The sequence below is a fragment of the Agelaius phoeniceus genome, chromosome 10 (assembly GCF_051311805.1).
Source record: "Agelaius phoeniceus isolate bAgePho1 chromosome 10, bAgePho1.hap1, whole genome shotgun sequence".
In the NCBI taxonomy this organism is placed as follows: domain Eukaryota; kingdom Metazoa; phylum Chordata; class Aves; order Passeriformes; family Icteridae; genus Agelaius; species Agelaius phoeniceus.
This window is the reverse complement of record NC_135274.1, coordinates 3,283,391-3,303,807: the sequence shown is the minus strand read 5'-3', so window position 1 is coordinate 3,303,807 and position 20,417 is coordinate 3,283,391. Positions and strand designations below refer to the sequence as shown.

The following is a 20,417-nucleotide window of genomic DNA, read 5'->3' as shown; positions in this document are numbered from 1 at the left end:
GGGATGGGATGGGATGGGGTGGGATGGGATGGGATGGGATGGGATGGGGTGGGATGGGATGGGATGGGATGGGATGGGATGGGATGGGATGGGATGGGATGGGATGGGATGGGATGGGATGGGATGGGATGGGATGGGATGGGATGGGATGGGATGGGATGGGGTGGGATGGGGGCAGCTCCCCAGCAAAGCTGTCCCAGGTGCTGAGCTGCCTGGAACAAGTGGTGCTCCTTTATTGCTGTGTGTGCCCCGGTAGAGAGGCATGGAACTCTCCTGGAGGTGTTGCTGCTGCTCTGCTTTGGGGATGCCCAGCAGTGAAACTGCTCAGCTCTGCTCCCTGGCCCTGCCACAGCCCCACAGGGGGATTTTCCCAGAGATGCATTTCAAGGTCTTGATTCTACTGGGAGTTGCAGATACTTGGTGGGTCTGAAAACAGGACAAATTACTGAGACACACCCTTGGAATAGCATTGGGCTGATGTTTGCAATTGCCTATTTCTGATTATTTTTGGCTGTAGAACGATGAAGTAAGCTGAGGAAAGTTCAACAATCATAATCTCATGCCTGCTTTATTATTTCCATTGCTGCTGCTCCCAGAATCCCCAATTAAAGCAGTTATGTTTGTAATTTGGGGGGAGTCTTTCCTTTTCAATAGGGAAGCAAAAAGACAGTAATGAATTTTTTACCAGGCTACCTCTGCCTACTCAGCTTTCATTTAAAGCAGACTATCTCAGAAACAGGAAGAATTAAAGCACTGGTAATTTTCAAATAGACAGGTAAATCAGACTAAATTTAGTAGTGTTTGTGATTTTGCTGCCTTGAAGTTTTCCTGGAGAGCTGGTAAAGCAGAGAATAGTCTTCCAGTACAGACCCTGAGCTTAATCAGTCCTTTTGTGACTCTAAGCCAAGCTCATCTTTCAGTTACATCAAATTCAATCCAGTTAATTTTTCCTTGGCACAAGCCCTTATTAACAGTACTCAAATAATTCATATTTTCATAACATCATAGAATAGCTTGGGTTGGAAGGGACCTTTGTTAAAGGTCATTCAGTCCAAGCTCTGCCCCAGTGCTTAGGGACAGGGGTTTAGTGTAGGACTTGGCAGTGCTGGGTTAGAGGTTGGACTTCATGATATTAAATGTCTTCACCAGTCTAAACAGTTTGATGGTTCTTAAAATGACCAGAAATTCATTAAATTTTTCTCTAGTTAGCAAGTTAAAGAGCAAGGCTCCATTGTATTTAATTAGAAGGAAATAGGAAGAAGGAATGTCGTGAGAAAACCCGGGAAGTGAAACAATAAATAAAAATGAGGCTCCTGGGTTTAGAGAAGATGAGCAGCTGTTGGGCTTCTGAGGACTTCATGCCATCATCTCCCTCTGAGGTGACAATGCACAGGGTGAGGCGTGCAGCAGGCCCAGCCCAGCCCCAGAGGCTCCAGTGTCACCGGGCCGAGGTGGCCGTGCCATCGGCGCATCCCGCCACGCGCCCGGCGCATTCCTCATGGGAACCCTGCGCCTTTGCAGCCTCCCTCTCTGGCCTTCAGCCAAGAGTCCTGAGGCTTTGAAAAGCAGGATTGTTCTGAAAGGGGGTGCAGCTCCAAGCAGCCATTTGCTGTGGTATGGCACATCCATCATCTCCCTGCAATCCGGCGGTGCGTGTGCTCCCATCGCACACAGTGCTCTTTTCACTGCTGAGCGGCTGCAGCGCCTGCCAGAGAGTGAGGGGAACTGGCCAGCCTTCAAGATTTCTTCACAAGGACTTCTTAATCAGCTCCCATGCCTCTGTACTCCCAGGGCTGTGTGTCTGGTAATTTGCTGTACTTTATGTACACTCTGTTCATCATACAGATTGGCTTTTTACTTTCTGCAGCAATTCCTCTCACTTTGCCAACACCTTGCCATTTGCAGCTTTAATGCCTATCGATAGCACTTCATCAGCAATAGCTGCCAGTGTATATTCTTTTTACAAGATGTTCACCCTTGGTTTTTATAGATAGTTAAAAATTTAGTCACCAACTGATTGAATACTTTGTTTTCGTTTGCTTTTCACATGGAGTAGATTAATCAAAATGAGTGGATCATAGGAAGATTGAAAACAGTGATGGAGAATCTTCTCTAGGATGGATTAGTGTCCCAGGCCAGAGTCAGCTGTGACAAACCCATCCCTGTGTGCCTCATCTGGGTTTTAAAACCTTCACCAAGAGGCCTTCAACAGCACCCCATAGGCAGCTGCCTGCATAGCCCTGGTGCTGCTCCTCATCCCACTGCCAACACACAGTCCCTAATTCGATTTTCCTCTGCCCTGGGACCTTCCCTCCCCAGGCTGAGCCATGGAAACCTGAGCAATCACCTTGTCAGCAAAGCCAGGGCAGAGAAGGCATTTGTATATATATATAGATTCAAATAGGAGATATATATATACTCAATACCTCTGGTTTTGAGTGTCCTCTGTTGCCCTGAACCATTTATCACATTTCTCCTGGTCTCCCTTTCACTGGTGATGGGCCTTTCCTGTGGCCCTTCACATCCATGCCAGTGCCAGTGCAATTGGAGGCTTTGCTCTCCTGTTTGTCACCATGTGCCCCATCCCACCATCCTCTGCCTCTCCTTTTCCTGTCTGGCTGAACAGGGGGACACCTGATTGAGCTCTGTGGGGCCACCACTTCCCTGCCTGCCCATGCTCTGCCACACTAATTGGAGACAGCTTAGTAAAATTATTTCTCTCTGAGAGGTGTCAGTTTTAAGCAAAACCTATTACCAAAAAGCATCCCTGTGTAACTGGATAGTGAGAGTAAAGTGCAGAGCAAATTTCAGGCATTTGTCCCAGTCCACTTTCAAACACACATTGATGTAAGGCTTGTAACTCACAAGTCAAGCAATTTGCTTCTAATTTTTTAATGGAAGATGGTGGAAATGTGGCGTGGGGAAGAGATTGTGCATCAGCCCAAGGAATTGTTTTGCTCCTAAGGGATGTTACTGCAGTAATCCTTGCACAAACAAGGCTTGGTATTTTACAAGGGATCTCTGTTATTAGTTCCATTGAAGGTGCACAGAGCTGTGTGACCACTGTCCCTCCACAGCAATTTTTTTCATTTACTATCAATGGCAGAACTAAACTGCCTTTTGATATGCAGTGAGGTGCAACAATTTGTTGCAGAGAAACAGATACAAGATCATATCTTCTCTTGCCTTCTCCCACTCCAGAGCTCAATATAAATGCTCTGAGTGTTGCAGGGTCTCATCTCACAATACCTTCTGCTCTTTGGAATATCCATGGTGGAACTGAGCGGTTTTTGGGGCTGGGTGACACATCACAGGAGTATTTCTGTTTCCTGCTACAACAGCCTTGACTTGCTCTCAGCTCTGGAGCTGTCAGGAGCCTGCAGTGCTTGAGTGTACCAGGTCAGGGATGGTGGGATGTCCCAGTGCATATCCCAGACTTGGATACACTCGTGGTCAGTTGGAGAAGATTCAGTGAAATGATCAGCTCTATCCCATCTAATTATTCTGAATGGTTCTAGTATAAGTTTGTAACTAGAGAGCTGTAGATCTCTGGGGTTTCTAGTTTAGGGTTTGATTGCACCCTTATGGATGCCTGGTAACTTGGTAACTGTTCTGGATACCAGTAAATGTTGGGGTTTAATTGAATGTTAAAATGTCCACTGTTGTTCTTTGCTGCCCTTTAATTACCATTGTTTATGCCTTCCTATTTTTGATTTGACAGTAGTGCACGAGTGCCCCAGTCAAGATCACAACCTTGGCTACTGTAGGTGCACAGGAATTACTGTCCATGTCCTGAAGAGCCCACACAGGCCAGCAAAGAAAACTGCATGGCTGCAAATCATCTTCTGATCTCCTTTTCTTTATATAGTTTGTGGTTCAGGGAGCACTACTCAGCAGCAGTGCTTAGAAAGGCTCCTCCATTCACCTTGCACTGTCTGCCTGTCTGGGAAATTGTTACCTCTGCTTTGTAACACACCAGTCTTTATGGACCTTTGTTTCAGATCTCTAATCTATCTTTAAATTAGGTATTTTTCCTGCCTACCTCAGTTTGCAGTGATTTCTCTATCATCTGGCTCCAGTTATGTGATCCTCACACACTATCTCTGAATAAATGTTCTTTGAAGTTATAAAGCAGAAGGATGCCCTGGGTAAGCAGCTTTGATTTAGCTGCTTCAAGCAGGAAGAACACAGTTGAGGTATAAAGGTTAATTTCACTGATCTCAACTCAAGTTAAATAAGAATTTAATGAAGTCCAACAGATGCTCAGTTTACTATTCCTGAAAACCTGGTTTCTCCAAATTCTTTACCCAAGTAGACAGTCTGGGATGTTTTTATTTCCAGCAAAGGATATATTACTTGGCCTAGATTTTTGTAGGATGTCAGATGACAGGAATGGGCCTACTGGGCCCCAATCTAAGATGTTTAGCATTCTCTGGGAAAAAAAAATCTGTTTATCCAGTTTTCAGATGGGCTAGGGTTAATTTTCATCTTAGTACAGTGCTGTGTTTTGAATTCAGGACGAGAATAATGTTGGTAAGACACTGATGTTTTGATGTTGTTAAGCAGAGCTTACCCTGAGTCAAGGCCTTCTGTTTCCCATGCCCTGGCAGTGAGGAAGTGCAGAGGGAGCAGGACCAGGACACCTGAGCTGAGCTGGCCAAAGGGAGATTCCCAGTACACAAACTGGGAGGAGCTGGCAGGAGGCACTGGTCACTGCTTGGGGACAGGCTGGGCCTGGCCAGCAGCTGGTGAGCAACCGTGCAGGGCACCTCTGACTTCTCTTGGGTTTGATTCCTCTCTCCTTTTCATTGCAGTTATTGTATGGCTTACTCTTTTAGACTTCTTTATTCTCCTGCGCTCAGAGATGGTGACAGGGGGCTGATCCAGCAGCTGTGTGGCACTCAGTTCAACCACCACACTGCTGAGCTGGTTCCTGAGGGGGAGCCCTGAGGAGCAGAGTTTGACCTGCTGGGTCAGATTGGTGAGCTGAGCTCATGGTCCAGCCCAAAGCCCAGTTTGTCTGTGCTGGTTGTGACTCAGGTCTCAGCCAAGGCCAGGAGCAGACTGCAGGGGTGGAGAACCCCTGGAGAACTCCAACCCTTGCCCCCACAGAAGGATGAACCTGCCCTCATGGAGATGTGTGGATGTCTGGCATACAGACATCCACAAAGTAAAATTCAAATTCTTAATTAAAAAGGACAACCCTTCAAAATCCTGAACAAGTGCATACCTAAATTCCAGATGGGATCTTATGGAGCCCTTCTGCAGCTGTAAATTCAAGGATCTCTTATAACCTGTGGTGTCAGTGATATGTGGCTTAAGTAGATTATGACACAGTCAACTTTGACTGCAAATTTCTTCTTACCAAGATGGCATCTGCATGTGAAATGAGGTTTGCTAGGCCTAGACACCCACAGGCTGGCACAAACTGCACAGCAATCCCAAGTACAGGTTCACATCAGAGATCTTAATTATTGTCTCCAAACATCAGGCAAGTAATCTGCATTTTGAAGAGTCTCTACCAGGATATTTACATAATTTATGTTGTACAGAGTCCACTGATGTGTATTTGCATAACAGACCACAGCAGTGCCAACAGATCCATTGTAGCACACGGTGTCAGCTCTCGTGAACTTCCCGTGAGTTTTTCCCTTTATTGCAGCTCCTGTGACAGGAAGAAGTGGCAGTAAAGAAAATATATATAACTGATACATCTCAGAGAGGCTGAAGGCCTGTCAAAGCTTCATTGGCTGGCTGGAAACACACAGAGGTGAAGCCACCTGCTCAGTCACCTGAGAAGTGTTCTGTGTGTTCATGCCAGTTCTGTGCATGGGAGCAGCAAGGATTGTGCTTAATGTTCATCAAAGCTCACTGAATTCCCTCATCTGGGGTCCCCACTGCTCTCCACACACTTCCAGCCCCACCCTGATGCTTGCATGCTCTCCAGCTTCCTTGTCCTTGGAAACAAGCCCTGTTCTCACCCCTAAGCACCCCCCTAAGCCCCTTGGGATGATCCCCTGGATCCCTGCACAGGACCTTGGCCTTTGTCACCAGTGTCACCTGGGCAGTCAGGCTTGAGCCCATCAGTGCAGACAGAAGCAGACCTTTGGGTTCCAGTGCAGGTTTTATCCCTCTCAAAATGGTGATTTTAAGCATTCTCATGATGGGGACAATGCCTCGAGGGGGGTTCAGCCCATGAGGGCTAATGGCAGTAATGCTTTTTCCTTTTGGCCAGGTGAGAGAACCCTGGCCAAGGTAAAGTTAAGCAGAGTTGTTACCTAAGAAAGGGGATGATTTGTAGCCCTCAGTCTGTTATGTACCAGTGTTGGCAGACTTGTTCAGCTCAGTCTGGTGCTTTTGCTGTAGGTGACTCCATGAAAACTGAGGGAGGAGTTCACATCCTTACAAAAACAGAGCAGGGAAAGGGATCATTGCCAGCTCCAAACAAGAATTTCCTTCCTTTCATTTGCCCCACAGCCTGAACACTGACAGAACATAGCCTTTTGCATACCCTAATAGATGGGGCTTCATTTTGTAAGAGTTTCTATTAGGAAAGTTTATTTTTTACTCTGGTTGTATATCTCCTTTCCGTTTGTGTTGATTTGGGTATTCATCATCCTGCTGACTGTGATAAGGGTTCATCAGTTTCACTGCATGCTACTAATAAGATAATGCTTTTAAGCCCTTTGGTATTTCCACATGAAACATGTTCTTGCTGCTGCAGCTCCTCAGCAGAGTGATGGCTCTAATCATCCTCCCTGTCAATAACTGTCAGCTGGGATGGAGCTGTGCTGCTGGCTGCCTGGATAAACCAGCAATGGGAAATAGAGGATGTGCAGTGCTGAAGAGTTGCCAGTCTAGAGCAGGAGAAGACTCTAATTAAAGCTCCCCATAGCAGAGCTGAAGCAAGCCTAATGCCACGATGTTTTTCTGTACTGCTCCTGATGTTCAGGCTCAGATGATTAATCCAGGATAATATCTTGCCACAGTTTCTTTTGATTTCAGTTCTGAGTGAAATGAAATACTGGAAAGATTCAATTAAATAAAAATTCCTACTGATTGATATAAGGACTAGAAGTATTGTTTGGCATTACAACTAATCCTTTTAATCATCTAGATAAAAAGCAATCAGATGCTATGTAGATTGAGGTGATTTCAATGTTTATTCTGTAATTAAACATCAATTATTATTATTATATCCTATTTGAACCTCTTTAAGAGATCTTTAGTATAAGGTTCTGTGGCTGTTCAAAAAGGACAGAAACACAGGAAGCATTTTAAACCCTCTCTGTTGTCATGTGGTGACTTCAGAATCTTAAAGCAGGAATTGTATCTGCCCAAGTTTCTAAGGGAGCAATGGGAATAAGTGGAGGAATTTGACTGGCGTTTAATGAATGAGGAATGATGAGAGCAGCCTGCTTGCAGGGTGAAAAGACCTTTTCAGATATCTTTGAGAGATGCTTGTGATTGTTTTCCTGTGGCTTCCATGCTGGAGCTGCTGTGAGTTGTGGCCATTCACTCGGGGTTTTGCCGAGGTTTCTGCCTGCAGTGCCTGTGCTGAATTCTCTCTGCCTCTCTTTAAAGGCTGCTGAGCTAAAAGGGCTCTGCCCTGAGTCCCAGCCCCTTGGTGGGAGGGGAGTTCTGCAGGGGCTCATTTTCTCCTGCTCCCTCCTTGATGATGTGGGATCTGCTCATGCTAAAATGGGAGAGGATGGTTTCCTGAGCAGAGAGCAGTCCATGCTCCTGCCCTCCTGCCATCCCCTTGGGGAGGCACAACCACCTCTCATGCAGGGACACAGAGCAGTTCCTATTGTCCCTTCTCTTCTGGCTGACACCCTGGTAGTTAATTGATTTGTTCTTTCCAGTGTATTCTGGGCCAGTTTGCTTCCAGGGCAGGCCCAGGCATCCAGGCAGAGCCTGCTTCAGGCTGAGATGCCCTCCCTGCACAACTCCTCTGAGTGGACAGTGCAGGAGAGACCTGGGTGCAGGCACCCCTTGTAAATCACTCACAGGAAGGCTCTGAGCCCTGGTGCCATCTGTCTGGCAGGTTCCTCTCTGCTCCCTGCACTCAGTGTGGTCCCACAGGCTGGCAGGGTCTGGCTGAGGAGAGCAGCCCTGCAGAGCTCCAGGGCTCTGTGTGCAGCCAGCTGCACAAACACAAACCATGGAGGGCTCTTGGAGATGGAGAAGGGTCCAGAGAATCCTTCTGCCCCTGGGGCTGGGCAACAACTGACTGGGAACATTGAGAATCCTTCTGCCCTTGGGCTGGGCAACAACTGACTGGGAACATTGAGAATCCTTCTGCCCTTGGGCTGGGCAACAACTGACTGGGAACATTGAGAATCCCTCTGCCCCTGGGGCTGGGCAACAACTGACTGGGAACATTGAGAATCCCTCTGCCCCTGGGGCTGGGCAACAACTGACTGGGAACATTGAGAATCCCTCTGCCCCTGGGGCTGGGCTGGCTGGGAGCATTGAGAATCCCTCTGCCCCTGGGGCTGGGCTGGCTGGGAGCATTGAGAACCTCACTGGTGCATGAACACAGCTCGGGCAGCAGCCTGGCACAAGGAAGCCTGAAATTCCTTGGGACTGGCCTGGCTGCACACAGGTTGTAGCCTACTCAGAACTCACCTTACTCTCAAGCTAGGTGGTTGTCTTCTCATGGCATGAAGAAACTGTAAATGCTGCTTAGGTAGACCTGGCAGTGTTTTCAGAATTACTGTTCAGTTCTGGACCTGAGAGGCATGCCTAACTTAAGCAGGTGGGTAATAGTATTTATCTTGGTGCTCTAAGTTCTGTTTAAAGTTAAGCAAAATTTAAGGGAACTTCCAATCCTGGCTGTAAGTTGAACTTACAGTGCTGAAGTATAAGATCATATCCAGGTCTGTTACAAAATGGAGCTCTCTGTGTTTATAGCAGCAGAGCTAAATTAAAATCCTCATTACAAATGTCAATTGCAAATACAATTAGCAGGTTATGAAAAGGTGGGATATTCATAAAATGTAAATTTTGAAGCCAGAAAAGATGCAGTTTCTCCTTAAGGCAAAGAGTGCCAATAACACATGCTCCTTTTCTTCACAAGAAATTAAGGAGTGTCTGGGGGAGAGGAGTTGGGATGGCTTTAAATATTTTTGTACTCCCTTCCAAAATAAGTTTATAGTTTCCCCACATACAATTTAATTAAGCCTTCGATTTGACCTTTGTATTGAGCAATAAAAGTTAACTGGGAAAGATGTGGGTAGAAGGAGAGCACAAACAAAGCATGCCCCACGTCAGCCAGTGTGAGAACTGTTTCTGTAACCAAAACTAATGAGATCATCAGGACAAAAGCAAGAGCCAAAGCATTTTCAATTATTACTAATATTTTTCTTCCTCGAGCCAGTTTATATTTTTCTTAATTACAGCTTTGAGCTGTGGCGTGATATTTAGCAGATGCCTTCAGCACTTGGCGTGCTGATCACTTGCACACTCCAGACTGGCAGGGGCACCGAATCTTTGAAGTCTGGAGCTCACATTCATCTTTGCCCATAAAGGTCAGCCCTGCATTCCTGCATCCCCCCAAACTGCCATTAAGTTTAATAGGAGTTTGGACATGTGAGGCAGGCGGGATCAGGATCGCTCTCAGTCTCCCTGATAGCACCACTCAGGCATGTACACAATTTCCAAACTTAGCTAATTAATTGCACCATACAGTGAAGGCAGAAGGCTGTCACAGGGCTTTTGAGTTGTTTCTTTTATTACAAGAAAGTTACAACAAATGTTCCACAGATTTACTGGGAACATCATGTTTTACAGATACTTCCATGCTGTGTTTCAGGATATCATGTCAGCTGTGCTACACTACACACGAGGTATCTGGCAAACTAAACAAGCATAAACATGCAACCACAAACATGTGCCTAGGACCAGACTAAAAACAGATGTTTCCAGGAAATGTAAAATATGTTTGGCATGTTTTAAGCTTATACTTTCAGCTTGTTCTGCATTTGAATAAGTCCCATATTAATATAAACAACATGACAAAGCCTTTTCTTGCAAATGACTGATTGATTAATGGAAGTACTGCTGAATCACACGAGTTTGTTAGGTTGGATTATTTCTTCCCAAGAAAAAGATGGATTGTTCCTGCTTGACAATTACCATGGCAGGAGCAGTTCTACGTGCAGGTTTACTTTTAAACCCAGAACTAATACAGGTGTATTGTGGTTCCTGAAAATCCTGCAGGATGTGCTATGGCCACTGTGTATCAGAAGCCAAACACATACAGGGGCAGGTTTCCTTAGAGCAGGACAGCTGAGATAATGTCCTGCTCTCTCTGTACACGTGTACATTGCACTCAGATGTGTATGGACTAAAAGGTTGTTTGGGAAAGGGGAAGGAGCTGCCATTTCATCTAAGTGTGCCTTCCAGGCACCTGACATCTCAAACTGTCTCATGGCTGTTCCTGCCTTTTCTTTATTGCATTTGAATTAGTTCCTGAAAGTTCCAGCCAATGTTATTTCTTTCAGAGAGTGGGTATGGCTCTCAGGCAGAAGAATTTGCATCCAGAATGTGCAAAATGTGCAGGAAGTAAAGTAGCTCTCTCACTGGTCCACAGGGAATGGCAATCTGCCAAAGATCACATAGAGTTTAATATAGAACTAAAACGTGGAAATAGATAATCCTGGTCCCAATTTATGATTATCCCCTCACTCATTATTTTAAAAAAGAGAAAGTTCTTAAAGAGAGAAATTGAAAGACCTCAGAATCGAACTGGGACACATCAGCTTTCCCCCATAATCTTGTCCCACAGATCTTCTGGAAAGGCTGGCCTGAACCTAATGGCGCTCAGGAATTCAGTGGGGAGAGTAGTCTATGTGCTTAAAACTCCTGGAGTTCTTTCTTTTTCTGATTAAATACTTCTTTTTTCCTCCTAACCCCAGGTTTCCATTAAAAGGTATGTGGGCAAAAGGCTTCTCTGGACACCACGTTCTCAGGCTGAAATAGAAAATGGTAGAACAGTACATACAGAGCTGTTCAGTGCTCCCTTCTTCTGGCTCCACAAAGCAAACATTACACCCACCTTTTACTGACTGGTATTATACAGACCAAAATAACAGACTCCAGAATTTGGAGAACTGCATCACAAGTTATCACACTTTAGGACTTCTCACATTCCCATTTCCACAACATTCCTGTTTCCATTTGTCTGCTGCAGCTGTAACTGGAAATAATTACTGCTGGTCTTAATGTCAAGATAATGGATTATTTGGAAATTGTTGGTACATTTTATGGCGACAGCATTGTTTTGCAATTTCAGAGCTTCTTCCTTTGAATATGTAAAAGTAATTTCAGCTTTTGCTACCCGAGGTGATAAAAAGCTAATAATAACACTGCAGCATCTACTGTAATTTAAGAGCCTGTTCCACCAAGTTGCACCTAGCTTTAATTTCTTATGAAGCTGTCAGCCAAACCCAAGCCTGTGATCGAAGGGAAATTTATCAAGCAACTGAGCTCCAACGTGGAGAGTAACTGCAGGTGCTGACCAGTTCACTTCAGAGCTGTATTCTGGTGTCACTGCACCCGTGATGAGGCATTCAGGACCAAGACATTAATTTGCTATCATAGATGCTGACAGTCTGGCTTTTCAAAGCACAGTGTTTGCATGAAAGTCCAGAAAGAAATGGACAAGAAAAGAAGAGTCTGGATATGGTCTGACTTGATGTAATTAACGTGGGGAGAGCAGAAATAAACAATCTCTGCTTCTTTTGTCTCCCCAAATAGCTGGGTTGAAGGTTCCCTCCAGCAGCTCCAGGTTAAAGGATGGAAAGGTGTCCAGAATCCCCACAGTGGATTGATGAGCATGGACTCTCTGCTGTCAGTGCCATTAGAAGCCAGGCTGCTGTCATTAACATTTACAGGACTGCTCTGGCAAATCTCTCTGTTTGCTTTTATTCTGCCTCCCCTCTCAGGGCTGTACCCCTGTCTGCTGAGAGGATCTGCAGCCTTAGGGACACACAGGCTCTTGGCAGTCACGAGTGCAGTGCCTGATGAGCAGAGGTCATCATTTACTATCACAGAGAAAGGACTGAGCTCAAATCAGATCAAGAGAAGGACAAAAATGGAAGGAGGTTTCTGTTAAGTAGCTGAACTTGTACATCCCTTGGCAGGACAGTAGGAAAAATGAACAGATTAAAGCAGACCCTGATGATATCACTCACTAGAGAGCAATAGCATGCAAGAACACCAGTAAATAGTTATGTCTTTGATAATCCCTAGCAGTAGCAAACTGAAAATGATTTGGCCTAGGAAGGGGGAGCTGACAGCTTGCTGTCAATATGACTTGAACTTCTGTCTGATGACCTGGTAATAAAATATTACAAAAAATATTATAATGGCATTGTTTTGCCCCAGGATCTTTACTGCTTCTGACTCAGGTGTACTCACTGAATGCATTTGAAAAGCATAATCAGCCCTCACTATAGGGGAGGTTTCCTGTTCCTAAATTAGGTGTCAGTGGCAGTTTTGGTTCTCCTGCCATCCTGAGCTGGTCTCTCTGAGGAATAGTATTGATCCACAGAGGTATTTATGAGTAGCTTGGTGCTCTCAGAGCAGCACGTGCATTCCTGGGCAGCAATCTGTGGTTACAGCTCAGAGGTGAAGATAATCCTGAACACTCCACAGCAAGGTCAAGTCATTTTCATTCTGAGCTTTGTTTATATTGTGGAGATGTGAGTTCAGCAGAGTTAACACAGATGAGAGTTCAGCTGAGGAAGTGGACTCAATCCCCTGGACTAAGTGAGCTGTAATCATGGGGCTGGAGGAGCTGTGAGCCATCTCCAGTGACCCCAGCAGACCCTGGCCTGGGCAGGAGTCCCAAAGGGCTGCTCAGAAAGGCTGCTTTGGCACTCAGCTGCCTTCACTAAGCACCCTTTTTGGCAGGATTTGAATATCCTCCCTGAGAGCTGGATGAGGGAACAGCACAGCCACCTCTGCAGTGGCTCTGGTATCAGCACCATGGTGCAGTGACAATAAACAGCTCAGGACAAAATCCATGTGCCAGGCTCCAAAGGCCATCCCCTTGCCAGGCTGAGGGGAGCTGGAGCCTCCAGAGAGTTCAACCACTCCATTTCTGGAATGCAGAGAGGGGCTGATGGTGGAAGGAAGTTTCTAGCAATGGAGAAAGCTTCTAGTGGGCAACCATAAAGCCTTTAAAACTCAGAAGGTAAATAGGAGAACAAACCAAAGCTGTGGGGTTGGGTGGGTTGGTTTTATGAAGTCATACTCTGGGGGCTGAATGCATGGGTGCTGAACATCTGGGGTGTGCTCTGTTGAGACTGAAGTTTCATTTCTGTGCTAGTCTTCACACTAACACTTTTTTCTTTCCTAGCATGATCAGTACTTTTTGCCTTTTGAATGTCAGTAGTAGACTGAGCATAACCATCTCTGACTCAGAGGAAAAGATTTAAGAGGAAAAACTCATTTAACTCAGTCTCTCAGCCAAAATCGTGGAGTGAGTAAGCAACAGGAACTCTGAGGAAACTGGAATAAAATGGGAAATCTTTATACTGCTGAAATTTGTGCCTTAAAAACCAAATAGAGGATTGAAAAAGATTTTGAACTGAATTGAAAGTTAAGCTATTTTTATTTATTTTTAAGAAAGGAGAAAACAGAGCATTATAAATAAAATGCCAATTTTGCACAATTAGATCCCAAATTAGAATTGGCCATGAATAGCATCAGAAGATCCTCTGCTGTGAAGACAGAGAGAGAATTCAGAATGGAGTCCTTCCCCTGGAAAGGATAAAGGCAGTATTTTCTAATGTATTATTTAATGCATGTTATGTAGTGCATTAAGCAGTGACTGAGAGGAAAGCTTTTAAAAACCAACAGTCTCTCTGATAGCATTAAATCTTACCCTAGATTTTTGTTAAAGTCAATAGGAAGAAAATAAACGAATTAATACATTTCAGTCTGCCCGATTTATAGACGCCAATCAAGTTACAATGCTGGACATGGCCAGCTGAAAGAGGGGAATGGATTTACCTGAGTGAGGTCTTAATTTAATCAGCTGGCCCCAGAGAGCTGAAGTCAGCAGGCTGGGATGATATAAGAGGCAGCAGAGAAATAGTGCCTTTAGTGCAGTTGCAAAGGAGAGTGACAGTGATGGAAAGGACTCGAGGCAGTGTCAGAACACACCTATTTCCATGATTTATTCTTAATTTACTTTAATGACAGTCTGAAGGTTGTCCATTTTTCTTTAAATGTCCTCGGAATACTGATATTTTCTAAACACTTTGAGCATGCTTTTTCTCCCCCTCCTTTCTGTGAGCTCCACTGCAGGTTGCAATCACAGAGGAGCCCTGCCTGCACTGTGCCTTCAGGAATTTCAAGCACAATGTCAGAATACCCTTTTCCCAAAGTAGGCCTTGCCAGCTGCTGGCCCTTCTCTGCAGTCCCTCTTGAGTCAGGTGTAGGAATCACACACTCCTCTGGGATTAATGTTGATGTTATGGTAAAATGGAGGAATTCATTGCATTTCTTTCACAGTTTATTCTGGCAAAAGAACAATGTGTGCTTTCCCAATACAATAGCTCATTTTTAGTATCAAGTGAATTTATTGATGGTTGTTCAGAACTACTGACATGCAGACAATGATCTCAGATTGCATTTACATTTCTGGAATACTTTCCATCTTTCCAGTTTCTGCCAAGAACTTGCTTCTGTGATTCAGAGTTTTCATTTTAAGATTGGACTGCTGTTTCATCTGCATTACAAATCCATGCCTTTTGCTTTCTTTTGTATGTGCACTGCATTCATTAGTAACACAAATCCTTTAAACTTGGACCTGAACATTTATTGTTAATTATAAATTCTTCCAGGTAGGCATTTGTTCTTTCTGAGCACTCAGGTATGCTTTTACAGATTGACTATAAAATCATCATCCCTTCAGCAGATGAAAGTCTTTTGGTTTGTCTGTTTGTTTTTTCTCCACAATGCCAATGAGAGGGTTTAAGGGCAATATGGTCACAGCAATATTTGCAAATAGCTTGGAAATGTCTTCATAACTGAAGATTTATTATTTTCTCCCTATAAAAAAACAAATCCATGTTTTTGCAATAAAGGGCTACTCCTTTCTTCTGAATCCAATTCTTTATATAAAAATATATGGCATTGCCTCAAAATGCATCTGGAGGGAGAAGCCTTCCAGTGCTTAAAGGAGACTTAAAAAAAGGGGGAGGAGAGTGACCCTTTGCACGGGCAGACAGTGAAAAGGACAAGGGGTAGTGATTTTAAATGAAAAGAGGGGAGATTTAGGTGAGATACCAGGAGAAGTTCAGTACTCAGAGGATGCTGGGGCCCTGGCACAGGGTCCCCAGAGAAGCTGTGGGTGCCCCATTCCTGCAAGTGTCCCAGGCCAGGCTGGATGGGGCTTGGAGCAACCTGGGATAGTGCAGGGTGTCCCTGCCCATGGCAGGGGGTGGAATCAGGTGATCTTTAAGGTCCCTTCCAGCCCAAACCATTCTGGGGTCCTGTTAAGTCAATATCCAATCCCCTGCAGCACCCACCAGCCTGGAGGGCGTTTCACTGTGATGTTACAAATCCACTCAATCCTAACTCCACGTTTTAAAGCATGAGCTGGTTCCCAGCCCAGGTGACAGTGAAGGTGCTTTCTGTGAGAAAAGATCAGGTTCTGAGCCCAGCCACTGCAATGCAGAGCAGCTGTTACTCTGCTCAGGCTGTGTCTGTGAGTAGCCACCAGGCAGGCAGAGGAGACTTGTTGAGCACCACAGTGGGAGCTGAGACAGAGGAGCCACACTGAGCCCAGCTAAAACATGAGTGCAAGTGCCCCATCAGGCTCCATCCATGTTTCAGTTCTTCACAGTGAGTGTACACCGTGTTCCAGCAATGTTGAAATATGTTCAAGCACCATTTAAAAGATGTGTGATTAATCTCATGTTCACTTTCATGTTTTCAGATATACTCAAGGACAAGAAAACCCATGCAGAAAACAGAAATGAACCAAAACCAACCGTGAAAAAGATTGACACCACAACCAGCACAAGCACTGTCAAGTCATCCTCCAAACACAGTGTGCCTGGCAATGGGAGCAGCCCAGCCCTGAGTGCCTCCCTTGCTGTCCTGGCAGCACTGGCAGCTCTGTGGCACTGTCCCCTGTAGCTGCACTGCCCTCTGTGCTAATGCTCCTGCTCACTGTCATTGATACCTGCAGCCTTACCCGCCTGGAAACAAATGGAAATGGCTCTCTAGTTGATGTGATTTGTTAGGCTAAATAAGGAGTGAAGTGCTGGAGTTGGCAGATACCAAGTGTCATCACTTTCAATGGCTGAAGATAGCTTTTGGCAAAGCCCACCCAAGGTACAGCGAGGATGATCACAAGGGTCTGCATAGCTTAAGTTATGGGGTAGAAATAACTGAAAACACAGAAATTGTGTATGTGTGTGTTACTGTTTTTATCAATTTCGTTTGCTAGAAATTGGCTGGCTGTTGTTTATTTGTTTAATTTTTCTGGTAAGTTTTATGAATGGTCAGTCTTCAAATTCAAGGCAATCCACACTTTGTTTTTTTAAGTGAGCAGCTAACAAGCTGTGCTCCAGCTCACAGAATGATAGAATGTTATGGGGTTGGGATTAAAGATTATTGAGTCCCAGCCCCCCTGCCATGGCAGGGACCCCTCCACCAGCCCAGGTACCAGGTTGCTCCCCTGTAGGGTGAAGTGCTCTTTACCAGCTTGATGAAATTCCTCAGTGGTCAAGAAGATCAAAGCATGTTTGAAACTTCTTTTCACTCTTATTGTTTAGATTGTAGGAAGCAACATAAAAACATATGGTGTGTCTAATATATCAGTATAGTTGCCTTAACTGTGGAAAAAAATAGAACCACTTTGTTTACTGAGAGACATAGATAGTGAGTTTCCCTGCCCCACAAAATGTCATTACCAGATGCTTAAGCATATGCTCAAGGCTTATTGGATGAATGTCCAGCAAAGGGAAACATAAATAAACATAATAATGTTTTATCCACCTAAATGCAGCTCTGTACAGAAAAAAAAAAAAAAAAGGAAAAAAAAAGATAATTCAGTTCAAACTTACTTTACCTATGAGATGTTACATAGAAACCAACTTAAGTTTTCCATAAAGGTCCCAGAAATATAAATTATTGGGAACCCCCATTAGACACTAACTAGATTTTGTGCATTATGGATCTCTGAAATCAACTGTTTCATAAACTGTGTATTATTTAATTACATTTAATGTTTAAAATTTTGTATCACTTTAGGTGTAAATGTAAAACATTCTGAAATCTAGAACATTCTCTGTTATGCTTCATCTTGATTGCTACCCTAGAAAATGTCAAATGTGCATTATATTACAAGGCTATTTTTTTTAAGTCAATGATACATTGATGCATTTTAACTTTTTGGATGAAAAAGTACTATAATAACTTCTAATGGGTTAAGAGTTAATGTGTGTTTTCCAACAACTGTTTACAGTGCCATTGAATATATGTATACAAACACAACTGTATGAATACAGTGATTAATATGCTAAATATATGAAACATTAGAATTGTTATGTTTACTACATTTCATAACTATTACAACTGTTTAATGGCCATTTTCATGTTGTAGACTATTCTTATGTACAGTTTTGTAAGATTTAATGTAAAACACTTGCCTTTGGTTTTTGTAAAACATCTCTTTGATACTTACCCAGTCACTGAGATTACTCCAGAGAAGAGCCCTGTGTCTCACTATCCAGCTTCAGGCATTTTATTGCAACTTTGGTTACAGAAGCCTGACTCAAAGAAGGTGCCATGGGCCAGGATTGCTGCTGGGTGTCACCACACAGGAGGTGACAATGGTACAGAACAAGCAGACAATAAAGTGAACAAAGGCTCACTACACTTGCACGTTTCCAGACAGTATCAGTGAACATGTCTAATTATGTTTGCAAACGTGGGGCTTTAGTTCCATCTCCACTTTTGGTTCCTAGATCAGATTTACAACATAAAGGTATGATCAGAACCATGGATGCACCCAGCTGCAAGAGCAGCATCTCTAAAGTGGCAACAGCTAAATTTTCTATAAGATAATTCAACTTTAATGTTGAAACAAGGAAATGAAATGGAGAAGATACTTACATTAACATCAAGTATTTTGTATTTCAACTCTGATTTTTCACAACAGTAAGGATATTATAGTGTATATAATATCCCTAAGGAGTGCTTCCCAGTCCTATCCATGAAAATCAGTTTTCCCACAAGTATTTAAATCCCTGTCCTGTGTTTTCCAGGGTTTGTGAGCTGCACCAATCTATGGAACCATGATTAAAAATGCTGCTTCTTGTATTCATTTTCGGTGCCCTTTGGAAAAGTGCTGTTTTACCTGTGCAGGTCCCATCATTTGTGCAGTGGAAGGACTCTGTAATGCCAGGCACTTTTAGAGAATCCTGCACTGTGATGGCTGAGTCAGACAGGAGCTCAGTGTGCACAAACAGCAATGTACCCTGGGTGCTCACACTCCCCCCCTGCCCCACCAAGCACTCTGAATTCACTGGAGCAATCCCTGTCTGATGCTTGTCAGCCTGACTGCTGATTTAGAGTTCTCACACTTACAGTGCTCAGTCATCGTTCAGGCACTGAGAGTGTCCATCAGGATTCCTATGGATGAGCTTTCAGGGCTGGGCTCCAATCCTGCCAGATGGCAGCTGTGCAGTTGGGAGTTTTCAGATTTTCCTCACCTGCAGAAAGGGAACCTGATCAGCCAGAGCCAGGTGTGTTCCTGAGGTCTGCTCTGGAAAAGATTTGAGCGGCGATCTCGCCAGCCGCACGTTCAGCTGCAGCAGAGGGAGCTGCAGAAACCCCACAGGAGGCAAGTATGCAATAATTCACCCAGGGAGATATTTGTTACTGCTAAATGTCATCATTTTGCTAAACAGAAACCTCTGAAAAATCACAGGTTTGGATTTGGGGATTGGTTGGCGAATATTTGTATTCATCTCTCGAGCTAAACAAGAAAACCCTTTAAAATTTCTGTAACAAAACACAACAAGTTCAAATCGTGGGGTGAGACAGAATCAACTCATTTCATTGGACTCAACCAATGTTTTGCTAGACACAACTTGCTGCAGAATGAGGGAAGAGGGCTCTACATCAATTAATACATTTCATGCAAAAACACTTCTACATTGTAAGAAGAGAACTGGTCAAACCAGTGTGAAATATGTTCACAAGGAGCATCAAAAATTGTGCCATTTTAAAGGGCAGTGCAGTTTATTTTTACTGGTGGTTTTTGATATTTCTTCCCTCAGGATCAGTTGCATTTACATTTTTACAAACAAATGTTTTCCATCAGACAAACTATCTATACCAGTAAAGGTAAAACCACTGGCTGTGTCAGATAAAGGAAGAATTCATTTTCAGATGAATTAGATACCTGCTTTACAAAGTCTTAGTTTGTTACCCAGGACACTCTAATTATGATGTAATAACAAAGGTCTAAATTCAAAATACTTTTGAACTTGTCTGTGTAATCTCAGTGTGAAATAAGGTACCAATCTAAGAGCATTGCTGTAGTCATGCCTAACAGTTATGAATTGTATTTAGCCACTGCTTTCTGATTATTGTTTTGCTATGACTTTCTTTGAATATTTTGTTGTGCCCACATTTGTTAATGCCAGCTTTGGAAAGTAACTGCTGTCATACATTTGTGAGTAAAATCAATGTACAATTTTCTGTTGGAAGTGATGCAGGCTCTTTACCAAATCAGACAAAGCTGCCCTGGGCACAGTGTCAGTTCTTAGTGTTTCGGTGCTCTTCAGGCTCAGGTCTGTGTGTCCCCAGTCCCCTCCTGGCTGTGGAAGCACCAGGGGAGGGTGAGCAGGGGTGGGCAGAGCGTGGGTGGCTGCAGGGTGCCAGGGCATGGCAGCTCCAGCTGGCTGCTCTGAGCCCTGAGCCCAGTGTGCTCAGCTAATTTCAAGCAGCTTTTACACCTCTCCAAATCATCTCTTGGAGACTGGCCAGGCAAAGAGCAGCAGAGAATCAAGAGACTGCACTTTCAGACAACTTCACAGCCACCTGCTAGGAATTGGACTTTTTTTTGCAGTTTAGATGCTTTACAGAGTCTGGCCTCTCGCACTTGTTTCTGGCTTGCACATTGCCAGTGCTGTGCCCTCTCTTCTAGTGCAGCTTCGTTATTGCATAAGGAACTGTGATTCTGATCTCTCACTAATGAACCTTTTGAGGTAAAAATGTCTGTCAGAGCTTGATAAGGGCACACAAATAATACTGTCCAGCTGCGTTGACTTCAGAGGCTCTGTGCGTGGGTATCTGGCTGTGAGATTCACATCTCTCTGATCTCTTCAATCACATCTGCGTTTAAAATAGCCCCATTCCCTTTTGATACCAAGACTGCA

The 20,417-nt window shown here is 44.1% G+C and overlaps 1 protein-coding gene across 2 annotated transcripts in view; it reads left to right on the top strand.

Moving 5' to 3' along the window:
• The window catches only part of LOC129124603 (glypican-5-like), a 378,241-nt gene extending 358,496 nt beyond the window's left edge, over positions 1–19,745 (top strand). For both annotated transcript variants that reach the window (XM_077183633.1, XM_054639664.2), the window contains one exon: positions 15,959–19,745. In XM_077183633.1, the coding sequence (XP_077039748.1) occupies positions 15,959–16,161 (203 nt within the window). In that variant the 3' untranslated portion in view covers positions 16,162–19,745. The remainder of the gene's footprint in view (positions 1–15,958) is intronic.
• Positions 19,746–20,417: the final 672 nt, after the last annotated feature.